The following is a 19,809-nucleotide window of genomic DNA, read 5'->3' as shown; positions in this document are numbered from 1 at the left end:
ACCATTAAACGCCATCCTATGATATTGAACGGGGATGGATGTTTAGTCTCTTTTTCCCCTTTTTCAATCGCTTTAGGAAATGTAATAAGAGGATTTATGACGTCACAGGGAGTGACAATGACGCTGATCACCCCATGTTGGCCTTCAGGATCCTGGATTCACAGAGGTCACGTCCTTCCTAGTTCACTTTCCAAGGACCTTTTCTGAGAGAGTCGGTCTACTCTAACTCGAAAGGTACCTATAACTTCTCCGCTCTGAGTCTGACTACGTTCAGACTATCGAGATGTTGACAGGAATAAGATTACCGTCTTCCATTTCCGTCTGAAGAATGGGATAAGCTGGCAGTCACAACTATTAAAGAATACGCAAATATTGTTGTTACGGCCTTTGGGCTCAGAGATTTGCTTCTGTCAAACAACAAAGCCCTTCACGATCTTTGAGTTCTGTGGAATCTTGAAACTCGCTCACCATCTACTTTTTGTCTCACCTGTTTTTCTCGGAATCAGACACTCATGCGAGATCAGGCGACATATAGTAGCCCTGAGTTTCTTGTTGAGGAAGTCGGTTGCGTTTATACACCCCCGATGATCGTGTAACATGAGACCAGGTTGGACTGTCAGGCATTCTTCCTTCGGGACTGAATCGCCTTTTTGCTCCTCGCTCCTTTCTCCTGGCACCAGAAGCTCAAGTCAGGAGTTGCTCAGGAGTTGATTCGCTGACGACGTTGGGTTGCGTTGATACACCCCCCAAGGTTTGCTTAGATTGAATCGCCCAGGCAGTCCAGACACTCATCCTTCAGCGAAGAATAGTGCCTTTTGGTCTTAAGGGTACAGCCTTGCTGTCCTTGATTCGTCTGACTGGTCAACTGGTCGGTCACCTGACTTTAGTACAGACGGACTGACTGTGCATGTCCAGATCGAAGCTTTCAATATGGAACTTTAGACGTAGTCTGAAGTTCTTGATGTCAAAGCATTCGAACCTCTCCTACCTGTTAACTTCTGCATGTGATCAGGAAGGCCTTCTTCTAACCACCCTAGATACGACAAAGAGGGTTAGTGAGATTTTAAGCCATCGTCACAAGTTTTGGCTTTAGAGAACACAAGGTGGTGTGCTCTCTAAGCCTTCCGTTGTGGCCTAAGAATGGAAACCCGTTTTGTCCTTGGGCCAGGAGCTTGGAAGCAAAGATGGCACAAGTTAGTGGGCAGGAGCCAGAGAGAGTCCTGTGCCCTGTCGGGTCTCTCAAGTTTTATCTACATAAAACTCAAGAAAGTCGAAGTCATTTGGGCAATCTGCAGTGTTCCGAAAAAGACCAGACTTGCCCATATCGAAGAACCTCCTGGCTTTAGTGGTAAGGAGTTCTTTCAAAAATGCTCCTTCATTGTGTTTGCACAAAGATTTGAAATCTTTTTATCTGAATGCTCACGAGGTGACGGGCGCCTCCTCGGAAGCATTTCAACAGAGCATGGCAACTCAGCAACATCCTGAGTACCATGTTTTAGCGAAGCAACTCTGTGTTCACTTCACACTCCCTGCGAGATGTGAAGATGGCATATGAGATCTGCTGCTCGCTAGGGCCATACGTGTCTGCAGACACAATCTTGGGGGCAAGAAGTACCACTCATCCTATCCTGTAGAAAATGGTTAGGAAGAGCTCTTAATTTAGTTGTTGAGTCGCCGACAACGGCGACTTCTTAACTCTTAAGCCTTAGTTAACACACCTTAACTTTGGCTAGGTGGTCAGGTGGTGATATATATATATATATATTTATTTTACTCTTAGCCCTCATGGTATGGTCAATATGGTCTAGTCACATTGTGGTCACGCCCCCGTTGACAGATCATCTGGAGTGCACCAGCTTTATAGGTCTCTACCTCGCTGGCAACTCTAGTAAAGCAGAAGCAGACTTGGGTGACAGTAATCACGAAGTCAGCTATGCTAACAGGTGGAACCAAGATGTAAATCATCTGCATGCATTTGTTTCCCAAAATCGCATCTTAGAATTCAAGGTTTGATCTTTAGTATTGCATTATAAGGCGACCCCCAATTTTGAGGGGGGAATTTTAGGATTTAACGGTCGTCTTATACGTGGAAATATACGGTAGTAACATTTTAGTTTATAAATTAAAAGATTATGTAAGAATGAAGGAAATCCCTGTGTTCATGTATCTTTCTTTCGAACTCCAGGTACCAAGCTGAGGTCCAACAGCTGTCAAATATATCAAGTAGTGTAACAGGAGGGGAGGGACTCTCTCTCTCTCCTCTCTCTCTCTCTCTCTCTTCTCTCTCTCTCTCTACTGAGATGAGAGATTTTTATGGTTCCCGTATGTATATGTTTATTAATATTTTCAAATGATAATAGTAATAATAATGGTAATAATAATAACTAATTACAAAAATCATATGTGAAAGTATTTTACAGAAATACTATGATAATCTTAACATTTCTCTCTCTCTCTCTCTCTCTCTCTCTCTCTCTCTCTCTCTCTCCTTATAGAGATGTGTCTTTTGTATGATAAATAAAAGATTTACTAATTTTCAGTAATGTGACAGGAGGGAGAGTGTTGCCAACTCAAGATGATGTAATTTCTCTCTCTCTCTCTTTCTCTCTGTCTCTTCTCTCTCTCTCTCTCTCTTACTGAGATGAGAGAATTTCTATGGTACATGTGTATATGTTTAATATGTTTGCATAATAATAATGATATAACTAATTTCAAAATTCATATGTGATAGTATTTTAAAGAAATACAATAATCTATCCTTTTCACTCCTTTTAAATAAGGACTCTCTCTCTTGCCACAAGAGATACATATGTCGGGGTAACTGTTGCCCTCTGCTTGGGCTGGAAGTGTATGTATACAGTATATCTTTAGGGGCATTACTATATTTTATGGTAAAATAATAATATACAGTATTAGTTTTCAAATAATATTAAGTGAAATGAGATTAGACAGTAACAATAACATTCTCTCTCTCTCTCTCTCTCTCTCTCGTCGTTTCTCTCCTCTCTCTCTTCTCTCTCTCTCTCTCTCTCTTCTCTCACACTTACATATGTTTATTTGTTTTGTAGTAAAAATAAAGGATTTACCTTATTACTCAATTTAAAATAGTAAAAAACAGTGATTCCCAGTCTTTTTATCCACTTCGAGGAAGGAGGCTGGGGGAGTAAATGACAGTTTTGATATACATATGGCGAAGGGGAAGGAGTCCAAGTTTAGGAGTTATTTCTCTCTCTCTCTCTCTCTCTCTCTCTCTCTCTCTGTGTTATTGGCTGTAGGTATATATTTTTAATGGTAAAATGTTTAAGATGACTTTGAAATTATATTAATAATATAACCTCAAAGATTAATACAGTAATAGGTTAGTAATTTAAGGTATATTTGAAGTAGGATGTTATTTAAGGTATGCATTAGGTATCTGAACTTTCAAGATAGGCAGTTATAAGCGCTTTATGTTGTGGTTCTATTTGCGGGGGTGTCTGGTACACATCCCTGCGAATACGGGGGTGTGGGAGGGGTGGGGACACTGTATATCCATCCCTTCCGTGAGAAAAACTCAATGCTTGTGTATTTGTCATCTTGCTTCTGACTAAAAGTTTTTGTTTGCCTTTCATAAGAGGCTATGCTTGCCTCCCTCTTATGAATTGGTCCAGAGGTCTGGCCATTGGTCTTTCAGTTTTCATACTCCGATCAATTGGACAGAGGCTAGGTTCCCCCCTTGCTCTTAAGACCAGGATTGGAACCTTGGTTGGGCGAACACCAATCAGTTCCATGACACTCAGATTCCTCCCACCAATCAGTGAGTCTTCTTTATGTCAAGGACTGAGGGTTTGCATTACGTGTAGGAACAAATCACAGGCTTTTAATGTAAATTGTATTTTTCCCAACTATACAAACCTGAGGTCTTTTACATATATGCCCACCTCATGCCACCCCTCAATCTCTTCTTGGGCCTAAAGCAAAGTTGAATGTTTACGTCCAGTTGGGCAGGACTCCCGACTATCAGACAAGCAGTTACTGCCTAACTACCTAACTACCTTGTTGTTATTCTTTTACAACCAATTTCAGGCCTACGCTGAAAGTATTCCTTATGTAAAGGACCTCAGGTTTGTATAGCTAGGAAAAATACAATTTATTTTAAAAAATTGTGATACAGTGGTACCTCGACATACGAAAGGCTCAACTTACGAAAAACTCGAGATATTAAAACAAAAATTGCTCAAGTTACGAAAGGTTGTTGCTGTAAAGTCCCGAGATTCGCCCGGACCACCGAGAACAATTTTAAAACTCCCGCGCCGCCAACTGAGTAAACTCGCCACCATCCTCCCGCTCTCCCATTGGTTCTTGATGCTAGTCACCCCATAAGATCCTGCTCTCCTATTGGTCAGCATCTACCCCTTGTGCTTTAAGTATTCTATTGGTAAAAGGATGCTGTAAATTGAAAAACTTATTCATGCAATACATTTAATAAAAAAAAAACATAAGGTAAAGATAGAATAAAAAATAGAAATGAATGGTTATTATACTGTTTGGTAGTTTCAGTAGTTGAAGAGAGATAATGAAAATTCATGGCTTACTGTGTAAAAAGTGATTGCTTGGCGATCGTTCAATACTCGTAAGTGCTGGATGTAAACAGAAGTTTGGAAGCTTTTTTTTTGTTTGTGTATTATAGTTAATGGTTACTTAATAATTATTTGAAATGAGTACATGCAATACATTTAATTAAAAAATTGTGAATTAGATATCATAAAATATAAAATAAATCAGACTGCTATCATCGAAGCCAACAAATAAGTATTTTTTAGACTTCTTCTGTTTTAATATTACGTTACGTATATGTTTCATTATAGCTGTCAGTAACTCTTTATCTCCATTAGGTAAAGATAGAATAAATAGAAATGAATGGTTATTATACTGTTTGGTAGTTTCATTAGTTGAAGAGAGATACTAATGAAAACTTATGGCTTACTGTGTCCTAGGAAAAGTGATTGCTTGGCGTTCGTTCAGTACTCGTAAGAGCTGAATGTAAACAATCGATTGGAAGGTTTTTTTTGTTTTGTTTGTGTATTATAGTTAATGATTAATTAATAATTATTTGAAATGAGTACATACTGATTATTTATACATTTTATTGGCATATTCTAAGCTTTTAGCTTCTTAGGTTTAGATGTCAGAATCATAGACTAGGCTACAGTAGCAACCGCTAACATAGGCTAGGCTTATTGCTAAGGGACATATGCTAAAGTCCTAATATATGCAGTAAAAATGGGGTTGAACATTACATGCAGTTGAATATTACTCAAGTATGTACAGTATTTTGCCTTTTTGGAGTCATATTTCTTCCGTCGGATCGGCGTCATAACCCTAGAACATGTGTTGTAGGCCTGGAAATATAATTTACTGGGGTGTTTTTGGAGGGCTTGGAACGGATTAGCCATTTTACATGTAAAATGTGGTCCAAGATACGAAAACCTCATGATACGAAGGGCGCCTCGGAACGGATTAATTTCGTATCTCGAGGTATTACTGTATTAAAAAAATAAACAGGAGAGCATTTTGCTGGACTTACTGGAGAACAGAATAGTCAAATGCAATGTTAGAGGGATAAATAATGAGAGAGAGAGAGAGAGAGAGAGAGAGAGAGAGAGAGAGAGAGAGAGAGAGAGAGAGAAATGTTGGTGTAAATAAAAAGAAATTATTTTCAGTCTGCTTGCTGTCCTGTTCATTATTGATTTAATCCATGTATGTTGTATAAATATAATATATATATATAATAATTATATATATTATATATATCTATATAAATAATATATATATATATAGATATATATATATATATATATATATATATTATACTATACTATATATATAACGATATATATATATACATATATATATATATATATATATATATATTATATATATATATATATATATATATATATACATGACTTACTATTTAGAAAAGACTACCATGGGGTTAAGACGTCACTAGTACCAAAGGGCACCAAAGTGGGTGGGGGTGGGAAGGGCTTCCCTGAAACAGGGTTCTGCCCATAGACTTAGTAACTAAATAAGCTACAGATTTATCATATCTCATTTCAATAAACACATGACTTACTATCTAGAAATGAATACTGCAGGAATAATAAACCCCTAGCACCAAAGGGGGTGGGGTGAGAAGGGGGCAACATGTAAAAATAACCAAAACCAACAGATGTTAATGTCTAAACCATAGTTTTTGAGGCCGCTGAGATTGATAATGACACTCCCAATGCCCTTCCTATAAGTCCAAGTTCAATCCCGATTGGAAGGGTGGTGAGAAAGGGTAGAAAATAAAATTTAAAAAAATTATAGATATTAGTATCTAATCCATAGTTTTTAATATTGTTGTGATGAATAGGGACACTCCTGATGCCCTTCAAGTCCAAGTTCAGCCTTGAAAGAAATAGGGTGTGAGAAGGGGTGAAATGTAAAATTACAAAAATGATGGGCAATGTAATTGAAGCAACAATCTTACAGGAAACAGAGAGAGAGAGAGAGAGAGAGAGAGAGAGAGAGAGAGAGAGAGAGAGAGAGAGAGAGAGAGAGTGAGTTTATCAGTTGTCATTCAGTTTTCCCTGGGCAACGCCTGGTTGGTCAGCTAGCACGTAGTTGTATAAAGATACTTGTTTACTGTAGTATATGTTGTATGCAGACACTATGTTGCTTATAATACTGTGATAGCATTTATTAAGGAAATTTGTAATTTTATGAACTTTTTTAATCTGTCAGCTACCACACACTAATGGTAGAAATGCTGTATTATGCAATAATGTTTGCTGCCAGTGTTGAGTAGTACATCTTATTTTTTTTAAAAAAGCACCAGTAAGAAATTATAGAATTTGTTTGTATTTCAGGTTTTGTATCAAACAGAGCGCTACCATCACTCGACCTTTGGCTACGATATACCTTTGAAAGGTGATGGAGATTATGTACTAGTTTTGAAATTCTCTGAAGTTTACTTTAATGCTCCTGATCAAAAGGTATGTATAAAGTATGTGTTGTCAAATGTTCTTACTTCTTACTTGTTTGTTCCCTTTTGTATTTAGAATTCCAGAATTTTCATTCTGAATTTTGTGGATTCGAGTTTTTCTATGAATATCTCATTCTGTGCTTCATTACTTCAGTATTCATATTTCTTAGGGTCAGTAAAGTTACTGATACATACTGTATTGAAATAAATAGATTCACTCCTTTTTTTTATACTAGTGGAATTTGCCGAATCCATGAGAAAGGTTTGATACTGCTTGAGATATAGTTTCTGTATTTTAACTATCCTTTTTGACTTATAATGGTATGTTAAATATCCTTTTTTCAACTTATTTTACAAAAATGGTATGTTTTAACTATCCTTTTTTCACTTGTTTTACAAAAATTGTATGTGGGATTTATTACTTTTTTAGGTTTTTGATGTCGTCTTGAATGGAGAACATACAGTGATTCCAGCCCTTGATATATTTGGTCGAGTAGGGCGAGGTGTAGCTTATGATGAATATATCCCTTTCACCATTGTAGGCAACACACTACAGGCGGCTGGACAAGAAAGCATTGTCAAGGGTTCAAAAGTAAAAGTGGAATTTGTGAAGGTAGGTCACCTTTTATGTGTATTTTATAGCAGATGATATTTAGACTTTAAAAGATGCTGTTGAGAAAGCAAAGCAATACAAGCTAGTAAGAAAAGGAGAAAACATGATAAGTAGAAGGATAGAGTAATATACATAATATATAGTGCATAGAATTTTATGTGAGAACAGCACAAAGACGAGAAAGGAACCAAGTTGGCATAAATGTAAAGAAGATATAAGAACCATTACTTAGCACCTGGTATTAGTTCAAAATATTCACTAAGCTCATCTTCACCAATCCGTAGGCTCACAATACTGATGTCATCCTTTAGATAAATAGAATATGAAAACTAGAAAATAAGTAAACAGGGACAGTGATGGATACAAGATTGGCAAAAGGGTACATGAAATTTCTGTCCCTTCATTGTGTCTTCATGTATTGCCCAGATGCTCTTGACAGCACAGGCATCTGAAAAGATATATTATATATACTGTACATATTAACCCTTAAACGCCGAAGCGGTAAAAAAAAAAATGTCTCCCGTGTGCCGGAGGTGTTTCAGAGTGAGCGCGGAAGCGGAAAAAATATTTTTTTCAAAAAATCACAGCGCGCTTAGTTTTCAAGATTAAGAGTTCATTTTTGGCTCCTTTTTTTGTCATTGCCTGAAGTTTAGTATGCAACCATCAGAAATGAAAAAAATTATCACTATCATATATAAATAATGCGATATATGATAGCGCAAAAACGAAATTTCATATATAATTGTATTCAAATTGCGCTGTGCGCAAAACGGTTAAAGGTGACAAGTTATTTTTTTTTCGTTGTAATGTACACTAAATGGCGATCATTTTGGTATATAACACATTGTAAAACGATCAAAGCAACACAGAGAAAATATTATCACAAAATAATGCATGAATTCGTAACGCGCGGACGTAAACAAATATTTTTTTCAAAAATTCACCATAATTCTAAATATTGTCCTAGAGACTTCCAATTACTTTCAAAATGAAGACAAATGATTGAATATTACTATACTGTAAGAGTATTAGCTTACAATTGCAGTTTTCGACTAGATCTGACGAGGTAAAGTTGACCGAATGTCGAATTTTTTATATATATATATTTTTATATGCAATTATTTCGGAAATAAGAAAAGCTACAACCTTCAAATATTTTTCGTTTTATTCTACATGAAATTGCGCACATTTTCATATATAAAACTCTATGAAATGCCTAATATGAAACGGAGCAAATATTCCGAGAATGGTACGTACATATTTCAGAGATTTGTGGCGGAGAATCCGTGCGCGGAGGGAAGGAAAGATTTTTTTTTAAATTCACCATAAATCTAAATATTTTGCTAGAGACTTCGAATTTGTTTCAAGATGAAGATAAATGACTGAATATTACTAGACTGTAAGAGTTTTAGCTTACAATTGCGTTTTTCGACCATTTCGGTTGAGTCAAAGTTGACCGAACGTGGTTTTTTTTTCTATTTATCGTGATTTATATGCAAATATTTCAAAAATGAGAAAAGCTACAACCTTCAATTATTTTTTGTTGTATTCTACATGGAATTGCGCACATTTTCATATATAAAACTTTATGTAACGGCTAATTTAAAAGGGTGCAAACATTACCACAATCGAACGTATGATTTTTTCGGAAGAGTTACCGCGCGGACGTAAAGAAAATGTTATTTTTTTCATAAATTCACCATAAATCGAAATATTGTGCTAGAGACTTCCGATTTGTTAAAAAATTAAGGTAAATGCTTGAATATTACTAGAATATAAGCGTTTTAGCTTACAATTGCGTTTTTCGACCATTTCGGTAGTCAAAGTTGACCGAAGGTTGAAATTTTGGCAATTATTGTTATTTATATGAAAATATCTTAAAACTGATAAAAGCTACAACCATGGGTTGTTTTTAGTTGTATTGTGCATGAAATTGCGCACATTTCCATATATAAAACTTTATATAACGGCTAATTTTAAAATGGTGCAAACATTACCACAATCGCATGTATGATTTTTTTCGGAAGAGTTACCGCGCGGACGTAAGGAAAAAGTTTTTTCAAAAATTCACCATAAATCGAAATATTGTGCTAGAGACTTCCAATTAGTTGCAAAATTAAGGTAAATGATTGAATATTACTAGAATATAAGCGTTTTAGCTTACAATTGCGTTTTTCGACCATTTCGGTAGAGTCAAAGTTGACCGAAGGTTGAAATTTTGGCAATTATCGTTATTTATATGAAAATATCTCAAAACTGATAAAAGCTACAATCATGAGTATTTTATTGTTGTATTCTACATAAAAATGCGCACATTTTCATATATAATACTTCATGTAACGGCTAATTTACAATGGTACAAAAATTATGTCAAAGTGACGAAATAATTTCCGAGATGTGTCACAGATACTTTTTAGTGCGGCAAGAAAGAAATTCGCGCTTGCGCGCCTGTGTATCGATTGTAAACAAAACAACACCTTGATCCGTGAACTCCCAGCATCCCCCAAGGCGCGTGATTCAAGAGTTTTCGGCTGGTAGGCCTAAAAGTATTTTTCCGCGAATTTTTAAAAAAACTTTTGTATGTTGACGTAAAATACGTCCAGTCGGCACCCGAGAGACAAAAAATGTCGACGTAAAATACGTCCAGTCGGCGTTTAAGGGTTAACTAGTATGTATGTTCTACTCCAGTTTTTAATCCTCATGCAGTGCACAGTAGGTATTAATTAGGTTCGACTGCATCATGGATCATGAGCATGTTCGGGTGTGTGTGGATCCTCTCCCACACTGTCTTCTCAGACAACCTCACTTCAAGGTCTTCTGAGGTAGTCTGATTTTCACCAGCCTCACTCCAGCCTGTATGTAGAATTATTAATCAAGAGGTCTTTCCTTACATATTGTGGAGACCTTTACAAGTCTGTTAAGTGAATCTTCTCATGCCATCTTCCAGACAGGCAGTCAGCTGTCCGAAACAAGTTTCTTGGGTGCTATGTCTCCTATGCGAGACATCTGTGTCCTTTTTGCAACATGCCCAAGCAAGGAAAATGAACATATTTCCTCACCTTCCCAGGGATTTTAATCAAGAACAGGGACTGGTCCAAGCCCTTGATCTGTGTCTTTCAGGAGCGCTGGACTTCACCTGAGGTCATAGCCAGTCTTGCACCCTGCTTTCCTGACACCAACAACAGCCTTACATTAGCGATTGCTCTGAGCACCCTACAGCTCTCAGTTGCTGAGGAGAATACAGTAGTACCTCAAGATACGAAATTAATCCGTTCCAAGGCGCCCTTCGTATCATGAGGTTTTAGTATCTTGGACCACATTTTACATGTAAAATGGCTAATCCGTTCCAAGCCCTCCAAAAACACCCCAGTAAATTATATTTTTATACATTCAACTTCCCTGGCAGATATATACTTAGCTATAGACTCCGTCGTCCCCGACAGAAATTCGAATTTCGCGGCACACGCTACAGGTAGGTCAGGTAATCTACCGCCACTGCCGCTGGGTGGCAGAACTAGGAACCATCCCATTTTCTAAGACAGATTTGCTCTGTCGCGGGTAGCCATAACATCTTTGTTGTTACCTCCTGACTTGGATTTTGTTTTTCATCGCCGTTGATCTTCTGGGCTGTCTTTTGCAGGGAAGTACTGGGTCTTTGGTTCGGCATACGCTTTTATTAACTTTTTAATGAATTTCGCTTCGAAATTTCGAAGAAAATACTAATTGAAACTACCGAAATTATCGGTAGACACTCACATAGTTTGCAATAAAGGGAATTATTAATATTTATTCATTATTACATGTAATAAAGGTTACAACTTTATTGAGGAAAACTAATTTCTTACTTTAGGAAGTCAGAAAAGCATATAACTAGATACGCTTACTTTATAAGTTTGTTCATGAAACTTACCTGACAGATATATATATAGCTGTATTTTCTGAAGTCCGACAGAATTTAAAAATTCGCGGCACACGCAGTGGGCGGCCAGGTGGTAGTACCCATTCCCGCCGTGGGAGGCGGATATCAGGAACTATTCCCATTTTCTATTCATATTTTTTCTGTCGCCGGTCGGTAAACAACTGTTTACAGACCTCCGCCTAGGATTTTGAAAACTTCATTAGCCGCTTAAATATCCTAAATATTCGTCTCCTCTCCTAATGGCGCTCCGTATACGTTATGTAACGTTCGCTTTACTTCGAAAAAGCAAGCTGATAAATTTGACGTCCGGCAAGCTGCTTTGCACAGTCAAACAACTTATGTCTCTGGTTCGGCATAAGAAGGGCAATTTAGACGTGAAGAAGTTTTTGGAGGTGCTCGACGTCCTATAGTGGAGACATTCTCTAGGACGCTCGGCAAGCACCTTGCGAGGGTGTCTTTCGGACGCTCGGCGTTCCTTTGCCGAGTGCGTTTCTGGAGATGGTCTTTTGCATTACTAAGACGCAAGTTGTCGCACAGGCGGCCACTGTCTTTGTAAGAATGGTATGGAAGGTCTTTAAGGAACCCGTCTTGAAGACGAAAGCCATACGTCTTCCTTTAGTGTTCACACACTTCAGGAGCAGCGTGCGGCTCTCCATGGAGACTCGCATGAGGACGTCCCTTGAAAATATTCAACGTCATATGCAAAACGCGGTTCGTCGTAACATTGAGATGTTGGAAAGGTCGCTCGCCAGGACGCCTCTTGGCGGGCCTTGCATGCATCAGGGCGCTCAACGAGTTCCTCTCTGAAACGTCGTTCAGAAGACTTGGTGTTTTCTGCTCAGACACGCTCGTAGCTAAGCAGGACGTTTTATTGAGGACGCTCAGCAGGACGCTTTTGAGACACGCTCGCAGGACGCTTTTGAGGACGCTCAGCAGGACGCTTTTGAGGACGCTCAGCAGGACGCTTTTGTGGACATTCGCCAGGACGCTTCGGTGGAAGCTCGGCCAGGTCTTACGCTTTGCGAGAGTAAAGGCGTCTTATTTGCTGTTCACGACGTTTCTTAGGACGCTTGACGCTTTATAAACGCTCGTCAAGACGAGGTTTTTTCAGGACTCTCCACAGGACATTCCTTTACAGAAAAAAGGATTCGGAGTTAGCGGAGAGACATACCCGAATTTTTTCTTCGATCCCCTTCCATTTCCTCTTCATCGATTCTCTGAGGAATCGGGAAGATTATATACTCGGATTCCTGAGTGACTTTCGATCATGTTAAAGGGTTTTCCCCTATTAGCAAAGTGCTAATAGTTTTGTCAAGTAAGGGCGTTTTCCCCATTGTCAAGATATTAAACGTTTTGTCATTTAAGTGGGGGACCCCTCATAAATGGGGTAGTTCTCATTGACATAGATTTTAACGTTTTTATCGTTTAAGCGGATAAACTCGTTAACAAATTTCGGAAGAGCTCTCATTCATTTTCAGAGGCTCATCCGGGGAGTAAGAAAAAGACTTGTAGACTAGATCCAGGAAGTCTTATGTCCAATATCATAAGAACATTGAACGGTCCTTTTCGATCCTCGGTTCTCTCTTGATGATCTCTATTCGAATATTACTCCCTTCTCTTGGCAAAGAGTCTTGGCAAAGAGTCAAGGAGTTCTTTTAAAAAGTCTCATTCATTAGAGCGTGGACAGTCTTTTTCCTTTCTTTCTCTCTTCCTCATCGAGGAAAGATGTAGTAGAGAATTCGATGTTCAAGTTACTACAATACTTACGTAGTTTATCTTTGCGTCATTTTGCTAACGCATGGGTCAAGTCATATATGCATATCGTATTTACCTCTGCGCATAGAAGCCGAAAGAACTGTTGTTCTAATGTATTTATTTGACACTCCCTTCAACCTTCCAAGAGTTTTCGGAGTAAGAACAACTCTTCAGGTATTGTTACGACAACACCGACTCAGCTTCTGTTTTTAGCGAATTCTGTTTCGTTTAAATAGGCCTGCTTGAGAGTTTCCTTTTGCTCGATAATATCATACCTATTCCTTCGTAAAGGGAGTAGCTGGCAACTCAGGCAGTTAGTATTCTGTTCACCATTGAAGCTTTCCTTCGAGGAAGACTTCTCCTTCACTCTCTTTGATAGAGATCGAAGGTGGTCGATCTCCAATCCTTATTTTGTTTTCTTGAAGGAAAGAATTTAGGATAGGAGATCGTTGTTCAGAATCCTATAAATATACTACGTATATTAACCTCGCGACATGATTCTACTAAGCAGTTGAATTGTCCGAGGGGTAGGCGCATTTCCTAGTTATTCTACAGATTGCGACTTAGACGAGAAGTATTCTAATTGAACTGCAACTCTGGGTTGCCTGCAACCTCCCAGGAATTTGTTTCAATTTTATATACTTATGGTTTTGTCACGACAACACCATTTCAACTTTTATATTTACCGAAATTCGTTTCGCCTAAATATAATTGCTCGAGCATATCTTTTATGCTCGGTGGTTCTAGCCGAACGCATTCCTTTGTGGAATATGGATTTACCTGGCAAAACTCAGGATGACGAGTCAGCGGGAGCTCAAGCTCAGCTACTGCGTATTGAACTGCCTGATAGCAGCTCAGTATCAGCTGGGCCTCCGAGATGCACGGTTGGTTATGTCTCTCTCTCTCTCCTGCTTTGATTGACTACCGAACCGTATCTCTGCCCAACAATCATGGACTTAGGTCTCTGATTAACGGGGTTTCTCGCAATTATGAAGGACCATCTACTGCTGTGACGATAGATTCCATCGCCTTCGATATTGCGAGAATTTTCAACAGAGATATCTCTTAGACTCTTTCATCTTTCTGTTTAACGCACGGTAACAGAAGTCTGTACAAGTCTCCCGCTGCATCGCACTGCAATAATGCGAATGATTTTGCAGACATCTGGGTTTGTCTTTAAAATATCTCATATTCGTAGGTGTACAATTGTTCATTGTTCAACCCGAATTAACAGATATGTCAAAAGACATCGCCTACTCTCCAAATGTTCAGCCCATGAGAAGCAGTTCTTCAGGCAGCTTTCCCCTGTGTTTTCATTACTGAAGAACGCCCCGCTTTCATTGCAACTACGACTTCTCACCGGACAGCAATGAAATAGCGGTTAGCGTTTTCAGTCATTTGTAGGCACAGGTTCAGAATCTTGAGAATCCTTCTCTCGATTTGTCTGTGAAGACGTAGGTTGCATTCAATATCTACCTTCGTCTTCAACGGTACAGAGCGATAAGAACTTCAAGAGTAATGGCAGCCTCTTGGCCAAGGCAAAGCAGTGCTGCCTATTTTCAGTGTTCAATCGGAGGAGGCCGTTTCTAGAGCCTTATGGTTCTATCTTTCCGTCTGAAGTATGAGATAAGCTAGAAGTCCTAACTATTGTAGAATATGCAAATATGTTGTTGACGGCCTCTAGGCTCAGAGATTCGGTTCTGTCAAACAACAAAGCTTCACGATCTTTGAGGTCTGTGGAGATCTTAAAATTCTCTGGATCAAAGGTTCCGGCATGGAACTTAGACGTAGTCTGACTTTCTGATGCCAAAAGCAATTCGAACCTATCCTTTCTGCGAACTTAATACACGTGACCAGAAAGGCTAATATTCTAACCGCTCTATCCACGGCAAAGAGGGTTAGTGAGGTTTTAGCCATCATCAGAGGTTTTGGCTTTAAAGGACATAATGCGGTTTGTCCTCTAAGCATTCCGTTCTTGATAAGAACGAAAACCTGTCTAACCCTTGACCCGAAGGCTTGGAGACCAATGGGTATGGCACAAAGTATTGGGCAAGGGCATTAGAGAGTCCTGTGCCTGTAGGGTCTCTCAAGTTTTATCTTGATAAAACTATAGAAAGTCAAGGTCAACGGACAATCTGCGGTGTTCCGTAAAAAGACCAGACTGGTTCATGTCCAAAAACACCCTGGCATTATAGCCAAGGAGTTCTTTTAAGAGGTCTCATTCATTGTGTTTGCATAAAGATTTGAGATTTTTTCTTAATATGAATGCTCAAGAGGTGAGGGCGCGGCCTCGGAAGCATTTCAACAGAGCATGACACTCAGTAACATCCTGAGTGCCACGCTTTAGCGAAGCAACTCTGTGTTGCTTCACACTCCCGACAATCTGCGGTGTTCCGTAAAAAGACCAGACTGGTTCATGTCCAAGAACACCCTGGCATTATAGCCAAGGAGTTCTTTTAAGAGGTCTCATTCATTATGTTTGCATAAAGATTTGAGAATTTTTCTTAATTTGAATGCTCAAGAGGTGAGGGTGCGGCCTCGGAAGCATTTCAACAGAGCGTGACACTCAGTAACATCCTGAGTGCCACGCTTTAGCGAAGCAACTCTGTGTTCGCTTCACACTCCCGACGGGAATGTTGAAGAACGACATTCCCCAAGATCCGTAAGTCGCTAGGACCATACATATCCGTAGATATATTATTGGGGGCAGGAAGCAACACGAATCCTATCCTATAGAAAAGGGATAGGTGTGCTTTTAACTTTGAAGGGTTGGTCGCTTGAGGCGCGTTCCTTTTCTTTAGCCTAGAAGTTATGGAACTAACTTTGATAGGTTAGGTCAGGTGGTGGTTTTAGCTTCGTTGCCCTCAGAAGTATGGTCATATGGTCTAGTCACATTGTGGTCACGCCCCTGTTGACAGATCATTTAGAGCGCACCAGCATTACAGGTATCTAACCTAGCTGGATGGGAACTCTAGTAAACGCAGAAGCAGACTTTGGTGACAGTAATCACGAAGTCGGCTATGCTAACAGGTGAGGAACTAAGATGTATATCATCTACTTAATTTAAGTTTCCCAAAAAATCCTATTCTGTCTCTTTCCCACCGAGCGAAGGTGGGATTCAGCTATATATATATCTGTCAGGTAAGTTTCATGAACAAAATGTTATTGTTATAATACAATTAAGTTTGTTCATACTTACCTGGCAGATATATATAATTAAAGTGCCCACCCACCTCCCCTCAGGAGACAGTGGCACTGATAAAATATGAATAGAAAATGGGAAGTTCCTGATATCCGCCTCCCACGGCGGGAATGGGTACTACCACCTGGCCGCCCACTGCGTGTGCCGCGAATTTTTAAATTCTGTCGGACTTCAGAAAATACAGCTATATATATATCTGCCAGGTAAGTATGAACAAACTTAATTGTATTATAACAATAACATCTTTAATAGCGTTTGTGCTAACGAGCAGTTAGAGTATTAGCAGTACTAGTAGTGGTTGCATCCTCATCACCTTCTTACTCCACAGAAACTACAAATTTATATATGCAAATTTGAAGATAATGGATGTAGCTCAAAAGCGAGCTCTAAAAAGGTAAGAAGTGAAAATAGTGTTCCCCATTGAAGTGGAGGGTGCGTCTGATCGGCTCTGTCTCGCTCCCAGACCTAGACCTCTTCCAAGCTCCCAGGCCCAGAGGAGAAGGAATGTCGACAGTCGTACGGAGGTTACGGAGAATCCCCACCGATCAGGCGTCCCCTCGGCAGACACTGTAGAAAGTCCCAGACTGCCAAGTTCGCCATTGGAAAGGCGTCCTAAAATAGTGGAGGGTGCGTTCGATCGGCTCTGTCTCGCTCCCAGACCTAAACCTCTTCCAAGCTCCCAGGCCCAGAGGAGAAGGAATGTCGACAGTCGTACGGAAGTTACGGAGAATCCCCACCGGTCAGGCGTCCCCTCGGCAGAATCTGTAGCGTCCCAGACTGCCAAGGATCGCCATTGGAAGGGCATCCTAAAAGAGTGCTTTTCGTCTTCCGATTCGTCTCCTCGAAGAAGTGGATGGAATTCCGACGAACTGTCACGTCTGATCAAGAGGAGTTGGAAAGCTCCGACGTTGGACTCGAGCCCGGAACGTTTCCCGGACGATTCTCCCTACGAGAGGAAAAGAGACCAAGAGGACAATATCTCGATCTCCAACGCTTTCCAGAGCGCATTCTCCTATTCATGGCAAAGAAAAGGAAGAAACCGCGACGGACTTCCTACTTAAAATGCAGGAACAAATTTCCTCTTTAGTAGGAGTATTGAGAAAAGACCTTCCGAGGAGAAAGGACGAGTTTTTCTTCCTGTTAAGAGATTCTCGTCCTACGGGCGTTTTCGGACTCCAGACTTGTCTCCTCTACTCCTCGTACGAGTACAGAGAGGAATAAAGAAAAAAGGACGAAAACTCACAGGATTGAGACGCAACATACGGACAATGACGAAGAGTGTCTAACTCGGACAGAAAAAAAGTGTTCTAAGCGCCATTCGCCAGACGCGGACAGCCCGGACAGGCGGATATGTCCTATGCGGACCAAGTGATGCGGACAACTATGTCCAAGGGACTCGTGCCGATTGCGGACAACCTTGACAAGGCGGACAGCCTGGATTGGACAAAACGTCGTGCGCAGGCAACTCTGTCCGGGCGACAGGCGCCAGAAGCGGACAAGACGGACAGGCAGAAGTGTCGTACTGGAATGACACCAGCCAAGCGCCAAGTTCATAGGTGGACAGCTCGGACAGACGACACAGTCCGAGACGGACAGATTTAACGTCCAAGCGCATTGAACAAACCAGACTTTCGGCAACGGTTAAGCACCAAGCGCCAAGATCTTCCTCAAAAGAATCATACGGAGAAATCAACCAGGAAGCGTCTCTTTATGATTTGGACCAGGAGCGGATTTCTCTGGACAGAGACGAAAGGTGCCGCGCAGGTGGCCATCGTCCTGTTCACGATATGTCCGTTTCTGGTGGAAATCTGCCGCAAGCACAGCTGTCTCCTGAGAAGAATGCAATATGTCGCACAGGCGGCCGTCATTCTTGTCAGGAGGACTTAGATGATGATGGAGTTTTTTCTCAGGATTGTTTGCAAATTAAACAAGATTCGTACGAGCTCTCATTCATTGATTAGAGGCTCTTCCAAATAATAGAGGCATAGAATACGGCCTTATATCCAAGAGAATAAAAATTTGAGGGATTCTCTTCGATCCTAGAGTTTTCATTGCGATCTCTTTCGACTAATACTAATTTGTGTTTATTGACGTAAAGAACGAAGAGGGCAAGATTTCCTTTCTCTCTCTGAATCGGAGAGGAAAGAATATAGTAGCAAGACTTGCTGTATATGACTACTGAATGACAAGTCATATACCCATACCAGAGTTGCCTTTGTGGTTCGCTACGGAATTATCTATATCCTTGCAGGTTTTTTCCTGGTAAGGACTTCGCTTAAAGGTTTGTTACGACAATACCTACTCAGCTTCGGTATTTAACAAAGGTTGTTTGGCTTAAATTTGCATTATTAAGAGCTTCCTTAGGCTCGAGAATAATTTTATTATATTCCCTCATTTAATGAAGTAATTGGCAACTCATGATGAATGCAGTCAGGCAGCGAGCGAGACTGCCGGGCTGTCATTCTAAGGCTGATACAGTACCATCCGGTTCTCGGTCATGAGTAGTAGGTCACATCTCTCTCTCCAACGGGATCGAATGGTTAACCGTATATCCCACCTACAATCATGGGCTTAGTCTCGAATGGAGGAGATAGTTAAACTAACACAAATAAAATATTGTCTGCCTTTTGCTAAGAAGCTTTCAATAAGAAAGATATTATAACCTTTCAATGCTGTTTACCGTAGGTAACATTACTAAAGGATTCTAACGCAGTAGAACATTATATTATATAATGCTCTCATGCTTACGAAAGCATGGCTTATTAGAATATATGCTTAGTGAGAAGATGGATGTAGTAGAGAATTCACTTTAAGACTACGGTATGGTCAAGTCTTTCGAGAAACGCACACAACCTTTTTAGAATCGGATATTGCGCAAGAGAAGATGGATGAGTGGGATGGGAAACATTCTCTTTGTGGCAGAAATGGTTTCCCTGAATGTACTATACTTTGTATATAAGAGTTTTTTCCTACTAAGACGGAATTAACATGTGAAAGGAGGTCGGGTACCATAAAGGCACAGATGTTCTGACACATAACATAAAGAGAATTAGAAGAAAGCGCCAGCCTGGCGCAAAGCGCTAGAAGCGCCAACCTGGCGCAATGCGCCAGAAGCGCCAGCCTGGCGCAATGGGCCAAGAGCACCATCCAAGATATTTTCTCGTTTTAGCGAGTTATTAACCTAAGAATCCAGTAGCCTCTCGGACAGCAGGCTCGGTAACGGCAAGAATTGCTCCTGATTTCGTTACCCTTTCTGGGCTCAGCTCGTGTCGCTGCGCGAAATAATCCTTTAATCTATTATTTCTAGG

At 40.1% G+C, this 19,809-nt stretch overlaps 1 protein-coding gene across 1 annotated transcript in view; it reads left to right on the top strand.

The window, feature by feature from the left end:
* The window catches only part of LOC135217247 (malectin-A-like), a 161,886-nt gene that overhangs the window by 64,770 nt on the left and 77,307 nt on the right, over positions 1 to 19,809 (top strand). Inside the window, exons 3-4 of the mRNA XM_064252976.1 lie at positions 6,897 to 7,022; positions 7,443 to 7,625. Coding sequence (XP_064109046.1) covers positions 6,897 to 7,022; positions 7,443 to 7,625 — 309 coding nt within the window. The remainder of the gene's footprint in view (positions 1 to 6,896; positions 7,023 to 7,442; positions 7,626 to 19,809) is intronic.

This window comes from Macrobrachium nipponense, chromosome 7, assembly GCF_015104395.2.
Source record: "Macrobrachium nipponense isolate FS-2020 chromosome 7, ASM1510439v2, whole genome shotgun sequence".
Lineage (NCBI taxonomy): Eukaryota > Metazoa > Arthropoda > Malacostraca > Decapoda > Palaemonidae > Macrobrachium > Macrobrachium nipponense.
The sequence above is the reverse complement of the archived record's forward strand: the minus strand, read 5'-3'. Positions and strand labels throughout refer to the sequence as shown.